Source organism: Colossoma macropomum, unplaced genomic scaffold (assembly GCF_904425465.1).
Source record: "Colossoma macropomum unplaced genomic scaffold, Colossoma_macropomum, whole genome shotgun sequence".
Lineage (NCBI taxonomy): Eukaryota > Metazoa > Chordata > Actinopteri > Characiformes > Serrasalmidae > Colossoma > Colossoma macropomum.
In genome coordinates this window covers 18,905,243-18,929,987 of record NW_023494802.1, presented here as the reverse complement: position 1 = coordinate 18,929,987, position 24,745 = coordinate 18,905,243, and the positions used below count along the sequence as shown (strand labels likewise).

General features: G+C 39.3%; 1 protein-coding gene across 2 annotated transcripts in view; it reads left to right on the top strand.

The window, feature by feature from the left end:
* sulf2b (sulfatase 2b) overlaps window positions 1-24,745 on the top strand; it is an 89,249-nt gene that overhangs the window by 26,483 nt on the left and 38,021 nt on the right. For both annotated transcript variants that reach the window (XM_036590745.1, XM_036590746.1), the window contains exons 4-7: window positions 2,689-2,840; window positions 7,845-8,014; window positions 21,967-22,117; window positions 22,316-22,491. In XM_036590745.1, coding sequence (XP_036446638.1) covers window positions 2,689-2,840; window positions 7,845-8,014; window positions 21,967-22,117; window positions 22,316-22,491 — 649 coding nt within the window. The remainder of the gene's footprint in view (window positions 1-2,688; window positions 2,841-7,844; window positions 8,015-21,966; window positions 22,118-22,315; window positions 22,492-24,745) is intronic.

Below are 24,745 nucleotides of genomic sequence, written 5' to 3'. Positions count from 1 at the left end.
CAGTGAGTCAGCTTTTAGTGGTTCGAGTAATCCATTAGAGCAGCACACTTTCTCTGGGAGAGGCGAGCTTAGCCAATGAAAGCCCTGACATCCAACCTAATGTAATGCCTGCAATATCAACATTCATCTAATCATCCCTCTAATCCACCTAGAGAGCTTTGTGTGGGTGTATGAGTGTGGGTGTGTGTGTGTAGGGGGGTGTGTAATAATGTTTACCTCCATGGGTTCTGCTTATAGAACGACTGAAGCTTTGATAATGTTCTGAGGGAAATGATGCTGCTGCGCTTCATATCGTCCCAATGAGCTCATGATTCTTTGCTGCACATGTGAGCAAAATTAAGTGGCATTTAAATTAGACTGTAGACTGTGGGGTTAATAAACTGAGTGAAATGAATATGACTTGTTAATGGTTGTTGCATTTGTTCCATTAACCAAGTCATGAAGCACAGTATCTGCTGACTGTGGAAACTGAGGGGTGCAGTGACAGTGATTTGTCTGGAATTCGTATATTTTTGTGTTGAAGGCATGTTTGGTGTCTGTAGTTTGCATCTCAAGTGCGTTGCATAGCTACAAATATTAACCAGGGCCTAATTTGAGCCGGGTCCGGGTTTGGCACCTCCCAAATCAAACCTTTTAAGATTAAGATTAACATTAAGTGACCCTTATTAGTCCCACAATGGGGAAATTCCACCCCTGCATTTAACCCATCCGTGCAGTGAAACACCACATACACACTAGTGAATACACACACTAAGGGGCAGGGGGCAGTGGGCACCCTTGCTCGGAGTGGTGGGCAGCCCTATCCACAGCGCCCGGGGAGCAGTTGGGGGTTAGATGGCTTGCTTAAGGGCACTTCAGTCACGTACTGTCGGCTCAGGGGATCGAACCGGCGACCTTCTGGTCGACCTAACCTCCAGCAATGACTGGAGCTGGAGCCTAGACGGCATATTAAATACATTCATATGACAATCTGTAGATATGTATCAATAGAAAACATAACATATACATTTTTCAACAATGTATACATACAATAACGAAATTTGGAAAAGTTATGTAAGAAAAAGAACGCTGTTCTACGGTCTGCACACACTTTCCCTCCTGTTTGGACATCCATGGTGACAAAAACAGTATTAAAAACAACACCTGTGCTGTTTATCACTTGCAAATGGGCCACTGCTGCTGTGATCGTTTATCTCTTAATATAGCTTAATAACACTGAGCACAACCACTGGCCTATGATATCGGTGTATTATCTACTTTAAGTTTGATGCTTAGGAACCTAATTTACACGTTTGTTAGTCTAAAGATCTCATAATCTCTTCCTCACTCCATCACCCTGATGCATCCATCACTACTCAGTGTTCCCGGACCTCATTATTCATAAATTAAGCCCTGATATCAACCGTCTTAAACCTGAACTGTGCTTTTGTCTATTTTTATAGTTAACTGTGTCGTACAGTACCTGAAACCACATAAACAAGACTGAGATTACCTAACAACTCAGTACTGCCTTAAAGTTTTGGGGTAAAATTGTGTAAATTTTGAGAGATCAGATCAGTCCCGTTTTAAAAGAGCTGCACTGTCTGCCTGCATCGTTCTGGATAGAGTTTAAAGCTCTGCTACTAGTTTTTAAGGCTCTGAGTGACCTTAAAGCACCGCTTACATCACAGACTGTCTGTCTGTTTATGATCTTAGACCTGCAGATACTGACCTTCTACAAACACCTTCAGTAAAATACAGAAAACATGGAGAGACTCGTTCAGTTATTCTGCTTCTAAACTGAGCTCAGTTCAGCTTTTATTAGACAGTTAAGCTCAGAGCTCACTTTTAAAAAGCAGCTAAAAATGTATCTTTTTAATTCAGCATTTAATTAAAACTATCTTTTAATTTGATGTGTCATTTTCTTATGATTCTATATTAATACTTATAATTTCTATTAATACTTATAATTTCCTGTAAAGCACATTGAGCTGCCCCTGGAATTTAAAGTGCTATATAAATGAAAATTATTATTATTATTTTTATTATATTATATTTTTGACTGAACCATTGGAGATGCAAAGTGACAAGATGCTTAAATAATAATAATAATAATAATAATAATAATAATAATACATTTTATGTATATAGCACACTTTTCATGACCACGTCAACTCCAGGTGCTTTCCAGATAACAACTAAATTTATAAAATACATCTAAAAGAAGAAACTTAAGATTCTGCTTGAAAAACACAGAATTTCTTAAAACAAAACAAAATCCTTAAAACACATTTAAAAGGAAATTTCTTAAAATTATATGTAAAAGATCCAGAGTTCACAAACAAAGCAGAATAATTCATGAAAACAGGTCTAAAAAGAGAAGTCTTAAGATTCTTTTTAAAAAGAGATAAATAACCAGAATTTTTCAGAGACTCAGGAACCTCATTCCATGATTGTGGACCCAATATATTAAGAGCACGGTCACCCATGGAGCAGAACAGAGAACGTGGAACTACCAGCAGATTTGAGGATCCAGATTGAAGCAGGACTGTAGCAGAGTCTGAGGAAGTAAAAGATCCTGCAAACATTAATGTAAACATTTATAGACCAAAAGAAGATTTTGAAATTAATTCTCACTCTGTCTGTGTGTGTGTGTGTGTGTGTGTGTGTGTGCGTGTGTGTGTGTGTGTGTGTGTGCGCGCGCTGCAGCATTCTTCGGGAAGTATCTGAACGAGTATAACGGCAGCTACATCCCTCCCGGCTGGAGAGAGTGGGTGGGCATCGTGAAGAACTCCCGCTTCTACAACTACACCATCTGCAGGAACGGCGTCCGAGAGAAACACGGATTCGAATACTCACAGGTGTGTGTGTTTAAGCTTTAAGAGGCCTCTTCAGCTTGCACATGTATTGATCACTCTCTCTTCCCCTCTTTCTCTTTCTCTCTCTCTCTCTCTCCATCTCGCTCACTCAGCCACTCAAGTGGTCAAGGTCAAGATCGTCCACTATCCACAGCAAAATCCCTCTGTCCATCCCCCACTCTCCTCTTCTTATGCTGACTGACACTTTTTTCTGATTCTGTGATTTTCCACCAGCCCGTTACTCTGATCCACCTGATACATCCAACAGTAAAGTGTATTACACCTCTTTGCATAGCGTTGCTGTCGGATCAAAACCTTGTATCTCCAAAATTGTGACTTTACAGGAGAAGGAAAAAACCTACTATACTTTTAATGTAAGTCAATGGAACCAGAATTTTTTGTAATTAATTTTGGGCCGTTTCTTTTGGTCCATTCATCATGAAATTTACACACAATGTACAGGACAACAGGCATTTTCAAATTATGTCAAAAACTGAAAATCAACAAAAATGGAGATGCGAGGTTTTGTTCCGACAGCAGCGATATATATGCTAGTACAGCTTTAATTTGGCCTGAAATAGCTTTAAATAGGTCTGAACTGACCATTTAGTCTGACCTAACCCACAGCACCAAGTTTTGAAGGCAAACCCCACCCAAACCAGGCAAAATTCTATCTGAACTCTACAAGAGCTCCACATTCATAATGATAACACCAGGTTATTATAGTTAACTAACACTATTACTAAAATGGAAAGTAGCAGTAAAAGGTGCTTGTTAAGTGTAATAGAAATTAAAGTGTCAGCTTACAACAACAAACATGAAGTCAGAACTTTAATGTCCACTGCAAAACTAACTAAAATTAAATAAAATTACTGAGAATATTTTTGTTTTTTCAGTGCCTGAACAAAAGTTCAGAAGCGGATCCATTTTGTCTGTGTCTGTCCTTCAGGAAAGCCCAAGCTGAGTTTACTGTTAGGTTCATTTTATTCTATCCTTGTCAAATACCTACTATACCTACTTCATCATAACGCTGAAAACTAAACTGGGACTAAATAAAAGCAACAGTCAAACTATTTGTTTTCAGAAAACAAAATCAATAATATGAAATAAATGAAATAAAAATCATTGGAAGGTTTAAAACTATAATAATCCTAGACAACACCTCTTAGGTCACCATGTACAGGCGATGTTAAGTAATGCAAAGGCAGCAACTGTTGTGGCGAGGCTTTTAAATCATCATCTTAAAGGGAAATCCAGCCGATGTTTGTTTATAGCCAATCAATAATGCTTTTTTAAGCCATAAACCTTCCCTCAACTCCCTAATTATGCCAGTGTAATATAGAATACTTATTAGTCAGCAGATTATCATTATCAGCCCTTAAAAACATTATAATGAACAAAAAAAAATTAAAGTTTCGTAATGTTCAGCTTTCCAGAATATTCAGTACCACTTTAACAGATGTATACACTGATCACTGCTTCCAAACAACAGGCTAATGAGTTGCTCTAATGCTGGCCTTGTGGACCTCTTTGGCAAAAACAGTGTGGAGAGGGAGAAGAAGGAGTAAAATGAGGAGAAAACCTAAAGCAGAAGTAAATATAGAGCAAAATCCATTAAAGGGGACAGACTCGGAGGAGCAACTGGATGGTGAAATTCAATAAGAAAGAAATTTAAATACAAAAATAACAATAAAATAATTTAAATACTCAATTAAATTTCATTCAACCTAATATACAAAAGGATAAATAAGAAAGAGTAGAAAAAATAGAATTCACTTAATCTAATATTCATCAGGATAACCAGAATAGGCTAAAAACAGTAGAAAATAGAATAAGAAATAAGACCACAAATAACCCAATTAATGACTAATGAAACAGCAAATAAGCCTGTTCTCAATGAAATAAGCTTAAGGAAACAAATCAATTTGAAATACCCAAACTCATGAATGGACATAGTAAGAAAAAGAAAAGAAAACTAATTAAATATACTATCCTTGCTTAACCCAAGCTTATAAATAAATATAAGAAAAGAAAAATAAGGAAAAAAGAAGAAAACCAAAGCAATAAATATACAATACTAATGTGATGAAACCCTAAACACACATGTAAACAATAATAAACTTCAATATATACAAATATTTGGGAAACGACATCTGAACCAAAACAAACTCATCTGTTTTTTTGCCACATTGTGTTGTTGACCCCTCCTTTTGCCTTGAACTGGAAATCATATCACATTTTTCTTTCATTCCGTGGCGTATTTGAAAGTGAAACACGGCGTCGGGGAGGTTTGAGCAAGCTCAGCATCTTTGCTTGATGATAGGTGGGAGTGAGATTTTGTTGTTGCTCTGCTTGCTGGTGCACAGTGACATAATCACAGATTAAATGGTTAAAAAAAGAGTTCTGTCTTCTAAGTGATATGATATAATTAATCATGCTTAATATGATTATTAACAAGGCAAAAAGATCAGTTCTGATTTCAGCCTGACGCTCATTTTTTGGCACAAGGTCCAGCGATGTCCACGAGACCAGCGTCGCCACCCGGTCCGCGTCCTCTGCCTGATTTGCACCGTACATGCGCGCTAATGTCATGCTTATATATACAGCATTATGTTTTATGACGCTGCCCGATCTTTGCCCCACATAGCGATCTGTTTACGACATTGTTATAGCAGATCAGCTTGGGGTGTTTAATGCTGAAACCGCTGTATAAGCAGTTTTATTCCAGTCTCAGTCTCTTTCCTAGTTTAACACTACTTAGTATTAAGTTTCTTTCTTTCTAAAACCTTCAGGTTAGATTATAGAGAGACGAGAGGGGCGCAGACAAAACCATGCTGAATGTTACTGTCATTCTGGCTTAGCATGAGAGCATGTCTGTGGCTGAATCTCAAACGGCGCCATTGCATATACCATGAAATCATGGCTTAGGCACTCAGTGCACTAAATGTTAGATAGGATGTTATGCAGCTTTGACTGATTATAAATGGCTTTCACTTAAATATATAATGCACTTTCTGTGTGTAGGAGCTGTTGTGTTGTTATCTGTGTAGGGTGTACTACACTGAATAGGAAGTGAGAGTATATTATGCCTTGTTTGCATTTGCTGTTGTTATTGTAGCGCCCATATAGGCTAAGAATGGTACCGTTTTACAAAATTATACTGTGCAGTTAGATAATCACACCTTAAAGCTTTGTGTTTTTACTGACAAACATGTAGCATAGTTTGCTAACCAAGCAGGGAAGAGTGCAAAATATACACATAATTAGTACTGAAGAGTATCGCTGTTGACGGGACAAAACCTTGTATCTCCAAAATGATAACTTTACAGGAGAAGGAAAAAACATACTTTACTTTTCATGTAAGTCAATGGAACCAGATATTTTTCCAAGTCATTTTGCGTCGTTTCTTTTGGTTCATCCATCATGAAATTTACACACAATGTAAAGAGCAACAGACATTTTCAAATTATGTCAAAAACTGAAAAACAACAAAAATAGAGATACAAGGTTTTCTTCTGACAGCAGTGATATGGTCAACAGCCCAACTACAATTTTAAACTTTTTTGCCTTGAAATGTTTGTGCATATGTGGTACAGATCAGGCAGAGTCAGCTGGTGCCGGTGAACGTAATGTTCTCTACATATGCAGCGGTTTGCATGTGCGAATTGGGCAGGGGACGCAGATTGGGTAGCAACACCCAGCATGAAAACAGCACATAAGGCTATCAAGACAGAAGTTTATCCTGACTAAAAACTAGTAGGTACTCAAAATTCTTAAAAAAAAGTAATTTCTCAAAATTCTAGTCACTAGTAGTTACTCAAAATTCTTGAAAAGTAATTCCTCAAAATTCTAGTCACTAGTAGTTACTCAAAATTCTTGAAAAGTAATTCCTCAAAATTCTAGTCACTAGTAGTTACTCAAAATTCTTGAAAAAGTAATTTCTCAAAATTCTAGTCACTAGTAGTTACTCAAAATTCTTGAAAAAGTAATTTCTCAAAATTATAGTCACTAGTAGTTACTCAAAATTCTTGAAAAGTAATTCCTCAAAATTCTAGTCACTAGTAGTTACTCAAAATTCTTGAAAAGTAATTCCTCAAAATTCTAGTCACTAGTAGTTACTCAAAATTCTTGAAAAGTAATTCCTCAAAATTCTAGTCACTAGTAGTTACTCAAAATTCTTGAAAAAGTAATTTCTCAAAATTCTTGTCACTAGTAGTTACTCAAAATTCTTGAAAAGTAATTCCTCAAAATTCTCGTCACTAGTAGTTACTCAAAATTCTCAAAAAAGTAATTTCTCAAAATTCTAGTCACTGGTAGTTACTCAAAATTCTTGAAAAAGTAATTCCTCAAAATTCTAGTCACTGGTAGTTACTCAAAATTCTTGAAAAAGTAATTCCTCAAAATTCTAGTCACTAGTATACAGTCATATGCAAATATTTGAACACTTGGTCAAATTACGTGTCTTGTTGATTTTCTAACTGAAAATAAAAAAAAGTTTATTCTGACTAAAAACGTTCTGGCTGTTGTTTGAAGGCACTGAGTGGTGAATACATTCGTTAAATTAAAGCTAATAATTATAACTAGTAGCTGATATTTATTTGTCTGTTTGTTTATCAATGATCTGATGGCGGCTGTCATTGTTGCTAGGTAACAACATTGTCATAAGGGCCATCATCAGGAATGTGAAGGTTTATCCGCTCTCCAGTTGTCTGATTTGGGCAAATATTTCCAGCTCTAAAAGATGCAGAAGCGCACACAGATTTGGGCGTGAGCATGTTTACACCGGGAGCAGTTAAACACAGCTTGGTGGAAAAGCTGCTGGCTGATGTACATGAGAATTTAAGATAAGAATGAATTCAGCGTAATCCGTGGATTAATGGTTTACCTTGGTGTGTTCAGTCATCATCTGTGTATGTCTTTCTTTTTGACTGTTTACTGTTTTTCACCCATTTCCTCTCCAAATAAAAACACCCCCTCTGTTCTATATCTGTTTTTTCTCTTCCACAGGATTACCTGACAGACCTCATAACCAACGACAGCATCAGTTACTTCCGCATGTCCAAAAAGATCTACCCCCACAGGCCGGTGCTAATGGTCATCAGTCATGCTGCCCCCCACGGGCCGGAGGACGCAGCGCCGCAGTACACCACCGCCTTCCCCAACGCATCCCAACACATGTGAGTTACTCCCTCATGCCCACACCTCACCTACGCTGCCATTAAAACTTTTGGAATAGCTTGTTATATTAGTTTTTGGAAGTTTATGCACAGTAATAATTTGCATACAATGCAAACTGAACCATTTAAATTATAAGGGCCTGTATGTGGATCCTGGCTACAATCCCTCACTCTAATAACTACATAACATCTATAGTTAATAGGTTTAATTTATAGCAGTTACAGAGTGAAGTCTTCATATTAATAACTGAATAATAAGCCTATTTATTATTAGACAACCTACCTGTAAATAGGCAAGAAGGGTTCTATATGGTCGCAAAAAAAAATTATATATAGTGCTTGTCCATCATAGAAAAGAACCACACAAAGAACATATATATATATATATATATATATATATATATATATATATATATATATTTCATATACATGCAACTGAAGAACACTTTTTTAAAGGGAGTAGGGTCCAAAGGATTATAAATTATTGTTATAAACTTAAAATCAAAAGATTGTTATATAAATGTATTATTTGTTTTGATCATTATTCAATTTTAGGCACTTTTGTGTTTTTGGACTATTAAATAACAGTAAATATCCTCATTTTCAGTAATTTCTGGCAATTTATCTGCCTCGAGATTTGATATGTAACATTAACAGCTTTCTGAGTCATTTTAAAGTAAAAACATTACTGCTTTCCTTATATTTTGCTACTACTTATTTTAAACAGTTGAGGTTTATCAGTAAGATACTATTCAAATCACTTATGCAAAAACTTTCCACTGTTTGACAAATAAAATACTCCTTTTTTTTTTACTCACAAAATAATGTTATTTTTTAAATGTAGACCATTTTTCATTCCTTTTTAAGCAGCTTCCTGATTTACCACATAATAAAAGACAGGTTGTTGTGAATTGTTTATTTTTAATTTCAAGTAATTGATCACTTGTTTCATGTTATAGTAGACCACTCAAAATTCTAGTTACTATTAGTTACTCAAAATTCGCAAAAAATAATTCCTCAAAATTAGTCACTAGTAATTATACAAAAAATAAAAAAGTAATTCCTTAAAATTGTAGTCACTAGTAAACAGTCATATGTCAATATTTCAACACTTGTAATTTTACATTCTCTGTTCTGGAAATGGTGGGAAGCAGAATGTTATTTGTCATGCAGTTGTTTGAGTTGTGGTGTAGTTGGGAAATATTTTCGCTGGCATTTTGAGGCCTCTGTTATGAATGAATGCTTGTTCTCTGCCGTTGTGGAATTCTGCTGGGCTTTATGAGCGCTGGTACTGGAGGAGTGTGTAAACTGGCACGTATAAAGATGCTCTAGTGGACGTGAACAGCACACATACAGCTTTAACAGATCGGAATGCGTGTAATGGCATCAAACAGCTGTCGGAGATGTACGCTTTCTACTGCCCACCGTCCTCCTCCTCACTCCTTCACCATCACATTCCTCTCTCTCTCTCTCACTCTCTCGCTGCTCCTGCTCTGCTTTAACAGTGCAACAGATCTCCCGCTCCAGAAAACGTACTTGTTTTCTCCTCTCGTACACATTTGCTTTTTTATTCTGTCTGCTGTCAGATGTCTCTTTTCTTTTTCTTCACTTTGGCTCTGTTCACATTATCATTGTTCAATCCGATTTTTTCCTCAAATCTGATCTCTCTGACTCGATGGTTAACACTCGTTATTTAAGTGATTCAAATCTGCCATTAATGTGACGAACCGGCGTCCTGAAATGACCCTCATGAGCTCATCCTACTCAGTAACGTCACGTGAATGAATCGCGTGCATCATCAGCACAAACTAACGAGCAGAACGAGCTTCGCTGAGAAGATCATTAACTCTGATCAGCTCTCAGCTTCATTATTAGAGCGAGACGAAGGAGAAAAGGGTGAGATGAGCTGCTTTTCCACCGTTTACAGGATTTAACTTCTATTCGGTGCTGCTGCCATGGTAACGCTGAATGATGCCGCATCTTAAGGCTGCGTTCATATCACCAGGTTGAAGTGGCACAAATCCAATTTTTTGCTCTAATGTGACTCAGATCTGTTTTCAGGGCTGTGTGGACACGCAAATCTGATCTTTCCAAATCCAACCTGAGCCACTTTCATATGTGGTCCTAGATCACTAGATCGTGCTGATGATGAACGCGATTCATTCACGTGACGTTACTGAGTAGGATGAGCTCATGAGGGTCATTTCAGGACGCCGGTTCGTCCACATTAATGACAGATTTGAATCACTTACCTAAACGAGTGTGAACCATCGAGTCAGAGAGATCGGATTTGAGGAAAAAATCTGACTGACATTAACCAAGCTGCTGCCTCCGCCTCCGTATGGCCTCCTCCTCAGCAATCTGTGCACATTTTCCTTTGTTTTCTGCTCTTAAGCCGTTGCGTGGCGTGATTTTGCGAACAGGGAGGGCAGCGCTGTTATTCATCACTCTAACACAGCGGCCCAGTCTAGTACTGGACTCTGCTGCCTCTCCTTCTTCACACTGACACTGATGTTCCCACTTTTCCACGGTACCCCTGCTGCTTTTTCGCCTCTGGACATCCACAGCCCAGCTGATGAAATGAATGTACCTCATATAAGCGTAATTGTTTCCATAACCGTTATGTATGCAGGTTCCTCCGTTTTAATGATGCACACAATTTGAGTGCTAATAGTTCTCCCTTGTGGAGGCTTTTGTGAGTTGCAAGCGAGGTCAGTGAAGTGCATACGAAGGAAACTCAGGACAAAACAGCTGGACAGCGCATATTAAGCATCAAGCACATCAATCAAGAGATAAACCAGCCTGGTTAACAATACAATCAGCACTGTGTTCCACAAATAACACTGAATATATCGCTGCTGTCGGAGCAAAGCCTCATATCTCCATTTCTGTCATTTTTCAGTTTTTGACATAGTTTGAAAATGCCTCCCTTTACAGTGTCATTTCATGATGAATGGACTAAAAGAAACGACCCAAAATTACTTCAAAAAAAGTCTGGTTCCATTGACTTACATTAAAAGTAAAGTATGTTTTTTCCTTCTCCTGTAAAGTCACCATTTTGGAGATACAAGGTTTTGTTCCCACAGCAGGGATATGAAATCTCTAAAAATTCGGATGGAGGTCTAGCATAGTGACATGCCAATATAGACAGGCCTTTAGCAACAGAGCTGAGAGATCATAACTATCAGTATAATTAAAATACATACAGCAGTAATAAACATACCAGACTGGTGATATTAAAATACCATTATAAAACTCATTTGAGGATACTCACCAAACCTGTTTTTTTTTTTTCTATATGAACACAAATTATGTCTGCTTAACATTTAATTTTTCAACATGAGTCGTCTCAAGTGGATTATAGATTAGCACCTCAGCTGTATTAGCAGGCTATGTTACATTAGCTATGTTTACCAATCCTGACGCCTGGAGCTTTCAAAAATGTGGCCAGTCGTTATAAATCTCTGTGTATTTGGCCTAGCAATATCCACCTGATTGGTCAAGGGCATTTTCTCCAGCATCCTGAGCCAGTATTTTTCTGTACTGCTGATTGGCTAATGGCAGCGCACTGAATCATAGAGAGTTAAGGGCCTCAGCATACTTCTTGCGAAACAAAATTCTTGAAAGCGCCTTTCTGCGGTTTCGTGTTGCCTGTCACGGATGCTCCACTAATGCAGGTGGCGCTATGACATTTTATGACAGGTTCCATGACTAGTGGAAAACGATTCCATCACAGTTCTGATTATGGCGACATGCGATTCCAGAATACTGCCACCATTTAAGGTGGAATGAGAAAATTCGAACAAGAAGCTGGTGAATACAAAGCCAAGTAGTCAACCTATATGTTTTGGTGCTTATTACTAGTTAGTACTACTGAATAATAGACTTAACGTCTTACATTGAGGATGTATTCATTGTTTATTTAACACATACACGTTTCACAGTGACATACTGGTGTGTCTGCCAAAGTGCTCAGTGTACTTCTTTTGAAACAAATCTCCTCAAAGTCGTCCATCTGTGTTTCATGGCACGCCTCTTTTTTACCGACCAATCAGATGCTTTGTCGCTGAGTGTTTTTGCCCAGCTGCCATGTGCGCGACACGGCGAATGAAGCCTGTGCGACGTCTGAGGTTGTTCGTTTTCTCCGCAATTACGTCACATTGTTCGCCGAAGTCAGGCAAACGTCGTCTCCGCAAGAAGTCTGCTGAGGAATCCACAGGACGCTTGGCAGCACAGACAGAGAACATGGCAACAGCTTCTATCTGATGTATGATTTATAAACTGGCATTCATTTTTTCAAAGCTCCAGCCAGTTTCACAGACATATTTCCAAACATATGCTCAAAAAGTGTTTAATAGAAATATAATTATATATTACAATATGATGATTTCTTCACTTTTGCTCATAGTAGCTGGCGGAGTGGCTTCAAGCGCACATAATGGATGAAACTTCCTTGCTGTTAAGAAAATCTTGATGAATACTGATTGGAAGGACATTGCAATATGACTGTTATGAGAATTTTATATATTCCTAAAACTACAAGTGCTGAAAATGGTTATTTGGAGCAATGCTGCTGTTGGCTCCTAAAAAACTTGTCAATAAAGGTTTAAAATAATGAAAAAATTAATTGTGTGAGTGTGAAGAACCTTTTTAAAGACCTTACATTATTCAAAAGTTCGGTACCAATTGAAGACTTTTCCTGCATCCTTACATCCGAGCCAAGAACCATTTAGGAATCTTTATTTTTAAAAGTGTATATATGTATATTTAGGGTGGATGTATGATGATTATTTTTATTTAGTGTGATAAATTTAGATTTATTTATTTTGATGCATATAGTTTCATGTATTTAGTTTGGAAAGCTTCTCTGGTTCAAGCAACATTTTTTTTTTATTTTTGTGTTGAATTATTTGTGCATAATTTTAGCAGAATACATAGCGACTTTTAAAACTGCAGCTCCATCTGTAACAATTAACCTCACCTGTGGGATAAATTAGCACTTACGCTCTTTCAGCTGGATTATACACCAAACGGTAGGCGCTGGAGCAAAGTTCACACTTTGGTTTGTAGCAGAGCTCTGTGGGTGACTTGCATAGAACAATTAATGTTGTTTAGCAAAAATCAAAATGTGTTAAGTTGTGCGCCGCTCTCCCGCGCAATGTGTTTCTTTTTTTGTGAGTAGCAATTTTTAATTGATTTTTATCTTAGATTAATACAAAACCATGTATATTTGTATTATTGCAACAACATGACACCCTTTGCCTCAACCCCTACCAACTGTGTCGGTACTACATTCACGACCTGACCTAATCCAGTGCAATACAAGGCTCTGTATCATAAAAATAAATGAACAAACAAACTCCAGTAAATGTTTTGGCATACAGATGACCATAGATACACACGTTTTAAAAAATAAATAAATAAAATGACAAAAAAATGCAACTGTAACAAAGGGGGGTCACACCGCAGTACTCGTCTTTCAGAGCTCTCTGTTAATCTCAAATATTTGTCCCATTTATGTCTGTACACTTCTAAACGCCCGAACAGTTTCAATTACAGTTTTTCATCTGCAGCTACTTTTTCCCATCTCTGCACCCCATTCTTGAAATGGTGGAGGACCTGCTTCCGTCCACCTCCTTAGGGTGGTTTGCCTACCAATCATTAAACTGGCTTGAATCCAAATCTTCAACTATCCCCCAATAAGTGCTTGTATATGTATGTGCCGCCTGTCAAGAACAAGACTGGCCAGGTTTTCTGGCCGTTATGAGTGTCATTTTCTCTCTTTATGACACGCAAATCCAGGCAGATATGAAGTCTCGGACACGACGCAGTACACAAGCTCCACAGACTGAAAAACAGCGAGAAAAGTTTGTTGGAAAGGAGTCAAATAAGAAAAAACAGAATGTGGGAAACACATTAATTTTCATTTTTGGAAAAGCTAATAAGTGAGAATCCCGGAGCTCCTGATGTTTTTTGGACGTTTTATTCTGTTTGATGGTGAAGTGCTTTAAAGCCAGCTTCAAAAGGATGGCTCCCTGCGTGACTGGTATGTGTGTGTGTGTGTGTGTGTTTGTGTGTGTGTGTCTAGGTGTGTGGGTGTTTTTTTTTAGCCTGTTTTTGGACTAATAGGCCTGTTAAATTTGTCAGAGTAAAAGCAACTCATTACAGTTTGTTACCTCACTTTAGCACTCTGCTTAAACATCCATTAACCTCCCAGAGTGGCAGATCAAGTGTGTGTGTGTGTGTGTGTGTGTGTGTGTGTGTGTGTGTGTGTGTGTACTTAGGAGTCTCTGAGTTTTGTTTGATTTTTTGGTATCTCTCCACTGAAGGGCTGCAGTGTAGAGCAGTCATGCAGGAATTCGAGTGCTGGACTTTTATCACAGGAAGAGAGAGAAAATATACAGTCGAACAATTCAGAGAAACACTAGTAGTAAGTTTTAACAGGACAGCTTGGCTAATAAATATATTTTTTACTTTGCTTTACGAATATCAAAACTAGTTGGAATGCACACCTCTAGTCTATAACGGTGACATGACACCTAGACAAGCCTTTCACCATATCTGACATAAACCTATATATCACTGCTGTAGGAAGAAAACCTCATATCTCCATTTTTGTCGTTTTTCAGTTTTTGACATAATTTGAAAATGCCTGTTGCCCTTTATGTTGTGTGTAAATGTCATGAAGAATGGACCAAAAGAAATAATCGAAAATGACTTGGAAAAAAATCTGGTTCCATTGACTTACATTAAAAGTAAGGTCGTTTTTTTCGTTCTCCTGTTAAGTTACCATTTTGGCGATACGAGGTTTTCTTCCGACAACAGCGACATACACATTTAATTTATTTCAGCAAGTGTTAGTTGTTATATTACTTACTAAGATGAAATGACATCAAAGTTGGTGATAATGTCCCAGAGAACTTGGGACATGTGCATGTCCATGTTTGTCAAAGCAGAATGTATCAGCATGTGTGATTGGAGCTTTTCTGTGTGGCACTGTTTTCTATCACTGTATAAAAGAAGCCATGCTGCCTTTATTGTTGGATGCACTGCAGTGTTTTGTGACCGAGTGCGCGAACACATCACTAAGGACTTACTAACCACTTTAAGAACCACTTTTAATACCTTTCAGCTGAAGGTTCTTTGGAAAAGCATTTTTTGTAAACAAACCTTCTCTTTGAGAACACCGGTGGTTCCAAAACGCACTTCGTCATATTCTTCATAACCTTCATATTTCGTAAGCTACATTCTAAAGGTGGGGGTCGTTTGAGAGCTGTAACTGTCTTCTTTCCAGTCAAATAGATGGGTGATGTAATTTTAAACCCTTATAATAAAAGAAGCTGAACTCACCCGACCCATTTTTCCACAAATCTGATCTATAAACTATAAACAGATGGCGTCTCTTCAGTGATCTGCTCTGTAAACATTATTTTTATAAAATAATACAAAGAGCGTCTAAGATTTTTGGCTTTCAGCAATAAATTGTAAGCATATAGCAATATGTGTGATCATAAAACACATGCTCTGTTAGGGGAGCTTTTACAAAATAAATAATAAATAAAATAAAAATTTGTTTCATGCATTTTTAATTTAATTTGCCTTATGATTTGGTCATGTAAATTCAGATGGAAAAACCAAAATATACCCTGAAGAATAAGAGGTTAAGTTTACAGAGCATCCATGTAATGTAATAGAACTTTTACATTATGTGAAGGTTTTTAAAACCTTTGAAACATTCTTTAAACTCACTAATGCCTTTTTCAAACATCATTCTTTAGGGAACCAAAAGAGGTTCTACTATAGCACTGCCCAGAGAACACTTTTAGCGCAACAATTAAAGGTTACTGAACTATGAAGTGAAGTTCTATGCCTTGTTTGCTTGTTAAACAAAATAATATTTTCTTTATTAGTATTATAACACAAAATACCTACAGATACCAAAACAAATGTGATGCTGCTTTAAGAAGTCACGTTTTTAAAGGAGATGAGTAGCTTCAAAGCGAGAAATAGCTGCTTTTTTCAAGGGTTAAACTCATTTCAGATCTTTCCTTGCATGTTCTGTATTCTTTCCCATTCATGGAGTAAAGGCCCAGCCTGTAGTAGCAGCCGGCCCACCGTGAAAAGCTGTGCCCCTAAAGTACTTCCTCGGCCAGCGGAGAATCCATTCCAGCATTTTCCTCTAATACTCCATGAAGAATCCCCAAAACCCCCACTGCTCTCCTTAAGTCTGCTTCTTTACCCGCTCTAATGACCTCCCGCTAGCGTAACATTCCCCTCAGAGCCCCTTATCCCACCATTGCTGCTTTGGCTTTAACCCTTAGAAGTCTAGAGTTAATATTGTTTTTTTTTTATTACACTGTTTGAATAAAATTATGTGCTTTCATACTTAATTACTACAACAATTTACAACTGCAAATGCATGTTTTTTCTTTGCCCAAATCAAGACTATATTCCTTTTTTTTTAGCAAATTAAAATCATAATAAAATATCTCCTCTTCTATTTATGACTGTGGTACATTTATCAACATGGTATGGATTGATAGTTCATAATTCTCACGTTCGTCAGATTTCTGTGCCTGTTTTAATGAGCTTTGTGTTAGAAATAATGGAACAAAGTGAGAAAAAAGGTCTTCAAGGCGTGAACACCATGGGGGGTCCTGGGGGGGTTAAGTAGGGAGCTTGCTTTGCCCCCCTACGCTGCAACAGTCATGTATTTGATTAACCCCATTTTGCTCTCGGATTAGAGTAGCACCCAGCAGCTAGCCGGCTAGTGTCCACTCATTTTCTCAGCGCCGCTCTTTAGCGGGTCTGATCCCTCGCTCTCTCTGCGGTGGGGGGTCTGCCTCTACTCTTTTCACATCCTTCGCTCTGGCTGAGGAGGAAGAAAAGGTTAGACCCTGAGATCAAGCCTGTCACAACAATCACATTTCCTTATTCGCTTTTAACAAGAGAGAGGAGCTTATAGGAGCTGGAGCAGCTGGAGAGAGAGAGTATAAGAGAGAGAGATATAGACAGAGATATAGTAAGAGAGAAAGAGCGAGGAAGAGTTGCGTTTGGTCAACTCTGAACTTAAAATGAGCGCACAAAAAAATTCACCGACACTTTTGTTGTGCATCAGTTTCATCTTTGCTGTGTGTATCAACCACTAAAATGGCCATTTAAAAAAATCTCAGTAAATCTGTGGACCAGCTGTGTTTTTCACTGCTGTAGGAAGAAAACCTCGTATCTCCAAACGGTAACTTTACAGGAGAAGGAAAAAACATACTTTACTTTAAATGTAAGTCAATGGAACCAGAATTTTTCCCAAGTAATTTTGGGCCGTTTCTTTTAGTCCATCCTTCAAGAAATTTAAGATTAAGAGACTCTTATTAGTCCCACAATGGGGAAAGTGCACCTCTGCATTTTAAACCATCTGTGCAGTAAAACACCACATACACACTAATGAACACACACACTAGGGGGCAGTGGGCACGCTTGCCCGGGGCGGTGGGCAGCCCTATCCACGGCGCCCGGGGAGCAGTTGGGGGTTGGGTGCCTTGCTCAAGGGCACTTCAGTCACGTACTGTCGGCTCAGGGGATCGAACCGGCAATCTTCCGGTCACAGGGCTGATTCCCTAACCTCCAGCCCACCACTGCCCCCATTACACATGGTGTAAACAGCAACAGGCTTTTTTTAATTATGTCAAAAACTGCAAATTGGCAAAAATGGAGACACAAGGTTTCGTTCCGACAGCAGCGTTTTATTTTGCCATTGCTTTTTTTAAAATATGTAAAAACTACAACAGCAAAAAATAGGCACTGAATACCTGAATGATTCAAAAAAAATTTTAAATAAAAACAAATTGTTTTATATACAAAAACAGGCTACATTAGCTTCAGATAACTCCTAAACCTCTTTAAATGTCCCCAGTGAACAGTTTTTTTAAAACCGCCCATTCACTTGAACTGGACACCAGACATATTTTTTTTTGTTTGGGAGCACACATCACATTGCAGTGCATGCTGGGGCCTGTAGTGCAGTTCATGGTGAGATGGGCTAATATTAATAGAAAATTAAAATAATTTTGCGTACCTGAAATGGAGATTCTGATCAGTTCTGCCGCTGAAACATAGATTCTGATTGGTTCTGCCACTGAAATGCAGATTCTGATTGGTTCTGCAACTGAAATGGAGATTCTGATTGGCTCTGCTGCCGAAATGGAGAATCTGATTGGTTCTGCCGCTGAAATTGAGTTTCTGGTTTTGCTCTCTCTCTGTTGGTGCCAGTAAGCGCTCTATGCAGTTTAGAAAAAGCAAACTTTTTAAAAGTCAGAAAGTGGTGAATTTTCACCCCAGTACTTTGAAAAGTGGTTCGCCCCTGTGGTTCTGACGGCCCAGATACTTCTGATCCTGAGCATCTTATACACTTCAATAATACAAGAAAATAATCACATTGCACAATCACATCATTCTACTATGTAAAAGGGGCTAAGAAGTTTTGTTTATTTCACATTTAATTCTTTTGTAATTTTAACACTATGAAGTTTGGGCAGTGGGGATGCTGTGCACTCATTACTCAACCTCAAATTTAGCTTATGAGCACAGCCGTTGGCTCGCGAGCTGCTGAATGCTGTCGTTTCATTGGATCCCTAACAAAGCATCTGCATGAATTAGGGCGTGCTTCATGTAAATGATATGTAAATAAGGTACTAGAAGATCATTTGCGCTTAAATCTCCTCTCGTTTACACGCCGTACAAAGGTTTCATGTATCAGACACAAAATAGTTCATACATCAGTAAAGCCGGTTAAATTTGCGTTCTTTTTTACGCAACTTTGATGAATAGGGGCCATTAAGAGAGAGTTTGAGTGAGTGAGAAAGCCACGGAGAGATAAACATAGAGGAAGAGAGCAAGAAAGATAAAGAGAGGGAGTGAGTGAGAAAGAGACTGAAGGAGAGAACAAGTGATAAAGAGCAAGATAGAAAGAAAGAGAGAGGTAGAGTTAGCGAGAGGAAGACCGAGGGAGTGAGGACGAGAGAAAAAAACAAGAAGGAGCAAGACAGAAAGGATGACATTGAGAGAGAGAGAGAGGGAGAGGGAGTTTTGAAAGGATTAAAGAGATTATTATATGTGGAGCAGTGGAGTAGATGAGGGAGGAGGGACAGGGTGATAAAGATGGAGTTAAAAAGACCTTCCTTTGAACTCTTGCACAGGAAAGAGAGAGAGAGATTGAAAGATAAGGAGAGAGAGAGAGGGAGAGAGAGATTATTTTATCTCAGGCTTACAGAAATGGAAAGAGAGATTAGAGATTCTGTGAGAGTGCTAGAATGTCTGATAGTCTGCCACCTCTGTACGTTTCAAGGTGATTTTTCATCGAACTGGACAAAACAAAGCCGGACAGTAAACACTCCGTGTCCCGATGCTTACATTGATTTCTCTCCAGAGCGGCTCAGCGTTGATGGATGTAAACAGTGTTTTTAATTGCAGCTTCAAACAGAAGGGCTGTCTGTGTGTGTTTGTGTACTTGTGTGGCGTTTGATTTTAATAGGCCTCTCAAACTTGTCGCGAGAATACAGCTACAACCTGTTCCCTCACTTTGCCCTGCTGTTAGTGGTAAAACACTCACAGCATTGGCTACAAAAAATGACAGCGAGATTCCTGGTAAGGCAGGTTGGTGGTCACTGTTCACGCCAGCACTTGCGCACGTACTCTCACGTACAGAGATTGAAACAGGATTGCTGCTCAAGATTGCTTCTTTCTACTTTATTGGCCGACAGATTGGATTGTGAGATCTGAGCGTCCAGCGTGTGTGAAATTCCCGGGCAGTCGGAAGTCCTCAGTCCGCTAGAGAGACGCAATGAGCCATTCTGCTGTGAATGTGATGAAACTAGGTCTGGCAGTAGGGTGATGCAATTGGATATCAGCGATGATGGACAAGCTGATGGCGATGCCTCAAAGGCAGTAATTGCAGTGTTAGTAAAAAGAACTGACCGAGAACTGAAGAGCACAAATTTAATTTAAACAGCTTCCTGAGTTATATTTACAGAGCCCTGCTGGTGACGTTCCATATAAATAAAAATAATGCGTGGCCACACCTTATTAACGGATCCTAATGTGTGACCATGACTTATTAAGGCATGGGAATGAGATAATGGCCACGACTTAGTAAGGCGTAGAAACGAGATCATGCCTAAGTCGTGGCCACGCATTTGGATCTCGTTCCCACACCTTACAAAGTCGTGGCCACGCATTAGGATCTCGTTTCCACGCCTTACTAAGTCGTGGCCATGCATTAGGATCTCATTCCCATGCCTTACTAAGTCATATCCACGCATGAGGATCTCGTTCCCATGCCTTACTAAGTTGTGGCCACGCATTAGGATCTCATTTCCATGCCTTACTAAGTCGTGGCCACGCATTAGGATCTTGTTCCCACGCCTTACTATGTCGTGGCCATGCATTAGGATCTCATTTCCACGCCTGACTAAGTCGTGGCCACACATTAGGATCTCGTTCCCATGCCTTACTAAGTCGTGGCCACGCATTACGATCTTGTTGCCATGCATTAGGATCTCGTTCCCATGCCTTGCTAAGTTGTGGTCATGCATTAGGATCACGTTCCCACGCCTTACTAAGTCACGGCCACGCATTAGAATCTCATTCCCACGCCTTACTAAGTCGTGGCCACGCATTAGAATCTTGTTGCCATGCATTAGGATCTCGTTCCCATGCCTTGCTAAGTTGTGGCCACGCATTAGGATCTCATTCCCATGCCTTGCTAAGTTGTGGCCATGCATTAGGATCATGTTCCCACGCCTTACTAAGTCGTGGCCATGCATTAGGATCATGTTCCCACGCCTTACTAAGTCGTGGCCATGCATTAGGATCTCATTCCCATGCCTTACTAAGTCGTGGCCACGCATTAGGATCTCGCTCCCATGCCTTACTAAGTCACGGCCACGCATTAGGATCTCATTCCCACACCTTACTAAGTTGTGGCCACGCATTAGGATCTCGTTCCCATGCCTTACTACATTGTGGCCACGCATTAGGATCTTGTTCCCACGCCTTACTAAGTTGTGGACATGCATTAGTATCTCGTTCTCCTGTCATCAGGAGATTGCGAGTTCGATCCCTGGTGATGCTACAGCCGTCTGTGGCCGGGAGTCCAAGAGAGCACAATTGGCCTCGCTCTCTCTGGGTGGGTAGGACGATGTGGTGGTGCTTCACAGGTCTTGGAGCCAGCACTGGTGCTGTTGTGTGACTGGGGGAGCCCTAACAAGTGGGTGGAATTGGATACGACTACACTGTGGAGAAAATTGGGGTAAAACCCAAAAAAAGAACCCACACCAGCAGGAGCTCACAAATGTAGTCACAACTTTCAAAACTATATTAAATAGTTTAATTAGCCACCAAAAATGTTGAGCCACTATATATTATATGTGATTTACATGAAATCATTGCTAAAACACACAAGCTAAATATAGCATAGAAAGTAGGCCTAAGGTGTGTTTGGAGGGGCTGAAGGGTGATATAAATAGAAATTGTGTTTTTAGATGTTGTCCAGGCCCAGATAAAATATTTTCAGTATGCCAAAAACTACACTAGAGCAATCAAATCAGTGACCACCATCTCCTAACGGAGCGACAGTTACTCAGTACCTCAGATACCTGCTCGTCTACTCATCCATACTGAAGTTGCAGATCTAGCTCAGTTTGGATTTCCTGATCCAAGGCTCTAGAGTGCCCCGTTGGTCCTTGAGAGGAAAGTTGACCTTTTCTTTTCCTTGGTAGTTCATGTTCCTGGTCATAGTAAGCATGATTCATCATGTCATACCATGTAAAAGACATAATTCCATCAAAGCCTAATGACTTTTGCCTACCTGTGAAACGTCTTCTGACTTTCGGGGAAAATAATTTCTGATTCACGCTTGACTTTTACCTTTATCTCTTTCTTCTCGTTGTTGTGTTCAGCACTCCCAGCTATAACTACGCTCCTAACCCGGATAAGCACTGGATCATGCGCTACACCGGCCCCATGAAGCCCATCCACATGGAGTTCACCAACATGCTGCAGAGGAAGCGGCTGCAGACGCTGCTGTCCGTTGACGACAGCGTGGAGAAGGTACACATACACACTGTACCTGTTAAAAACATATGTACACCGAATTGAATGTGTGTTCTGTTGCTGACTTAAACTAGGGTTAGGAATGGAATAACTTAGTCTTTAAGATTTGATTTGTATTTGAATAAATTCATATTTATTTCTGTCAGCTTTGCATCTGACAATAACATATGATGTAATTCCTCCTGTTATCGGCAGATATATAATATGTTGGTGGACACTGGAGAACTGGACAACACCTATATCATCTACACCTCTGACCACGGCTACCACATTGGTCAGTTTGGACTGGTCAAGGGCAAATCCATGCCTTATGAGTTTGATATACGAGTGCCCTTCTTCATACGAGGCCCCAACGTGGAGGGAGGAACCATGTAAGTGCATGCGGGCATGTGTGTGTGTGTGTGTGTACTGTGGATGTCTGTCTTTTCATCCGTGCAAGTAAATGTGCTTTATGATTAGATGTCAGTAGGTCTTCTTGGATTGTTGGGGTAGGAGCATAGATATACATACCTAGATGCCGTGTTGTCTGTTTGTCTCTGTTTGAGGCGATACGTCTGCACGTCCGCCATGTTGGAGAGGTCAAAATCCGCTTGTGAACAGATTCACTTGTATTGAGAGACGAAGAGTCTCAGGATTAAATCAGCCACAACTTCCTTATTACTCAACCGATTTTCACCACATTTGTTTTATTATAATCCTCAGATGTAGATTAATCTGGGCTGCACAGATCTGCTCTCGGTAGCTTTTACTACTTTAATAACTGACCATGATAATTAGCCGTCCGGACCAGCTGGAAAGTATTCAGTCTGCACCTGACATTAAAAACTGAGTTTAGTGCGAGAAACACAATCAGACTCATCAGCAAATCCATCAATGTGTGAATCACTTCTGATCGTAATACACATAGAAATAAAATAAACCCCCAAAACACAGTAAGAAGGACGAAGCTGAAGTTGGCTTCCTATTCGCCGGCTTCTTGTTCCAGTTTCCTGTTCCACCTTAAATGGTGCAGCCGTCACTTTCTGGTGCCTGAAGCTTCTCCATTTAAGGTGGAACAGGAAAATTTGAACAAGATGCTGGCAAATGAGAAGCTAACTTCAGGTTCATGTAAGAAGGTTCTAACGTTAATCTATTATGAATATCTACACGGATTAATTAATGCTATAACTTACTGAGCTACAAAGCTTTAACCATCACTGTAAATAAATAACTACTACATAAAATTAAGACCCCCTGAATAGACTATTAAATGAAATAAGCTTCATATAAAACCAGAGGAGAAACAATCACATCAACAGGTTCTCTGTACTTCACCAACCACACGGCCATATATACACATAAACACCTCACAAACATGAGTGTGGATCACTGCGTTCCCTCCGTTATATAATCCTATCCCACTTTCTGAGTGTAATATTCTTGAAATAGTGTAATTTTGGACAGAATCTTTCTGTCCAAACTGCCACTCTGTAATGGTACTGAATGCAGTCCAGCAGCGATGTTGACCACCCCAAAATGGCGGCGCCATTGACATGCCTTGCTGGACCCAACGCGGCGTCTAGGTATGTATATCTATGGGGGGAAGGCGGAACCGTTCACAAATCTCTTGTTTTGTAGAATATTATGATAAATTACTAAGGGAAGAAAAGATCACAACAGCGAGAGATAAGGCAATGACACATTATAAATTGCTATTTTATAGCATATAATTATCTCAATAATTTATGTGGTCTAATAATGTGATTTATTGCATTGTATCATATGATAATATTGCTTTATAATTAATTCCTGTTGCTGTTGGACTCTGATGTTCTTTCATTCTTTAAACTTTGCTCCTTTTTATCTAATGTGTATTGAATTTCCTCATATGGCTCTTGTTCACGCTCTCTCTCTCTCTCTCTCTCTCTCTCTCTCTGTCTCTCTCTCTCTCTCTGTCTCTCTCTCTCTGTTTCTTTCTGTCTCTCTCTCTTTCTCTCTTTCTGGTCAGCATTTAATAGCATTACTGTTTAGTCTTGTGTTGCTCTGTGCTCTGGCTGCACTCAGCTCTGCCGAAAAGCTGATTAGCAGCGGCAAAGCTCTCTCATGTGAAACTCATGAGACCTGTGGGACGGAGAGAGAGACAGAACGACAGAAAACGAGAGAAAGAGCTTCTTTTGTTTGACTTTTTTTCATTCTGTTCTTAAAATACACAGAAAATTGGGTGACTTTCAGTCAGTGAATTAAGTCTTTATGAGGCGGAACTGACCCCAAGCCTGAGCACCACAAAGGAGGGACAGTGCAAGTTTGGAAAAAGTGCTCAGATGAACAAGGACAGAAGTTTTTAGGGTGTATGTGGACCAGTAGATGCGCAGCATTCATGTGTTGTCCAGTTGTCCTGCAAGAGAGTCCATTTCATATTCCAGACTCTGTTTCTGGACTAAGGCCAGGGTCAGCACAGAACAAGTCTCACAAGGCTTTAATCAGGCCTGAAATTTTGAACTGCAGTTGATCCCTGTTCGGTCACCTTGTAGCTACAATAACCAGTCATCAGATCATTGGTATCCGCCAACAGATGGGTCATTCTACAGAAACGTCCACTTTTCTATCTCTCCATAGGAGTCACTGGTGTTACTGATCCTCATTGGT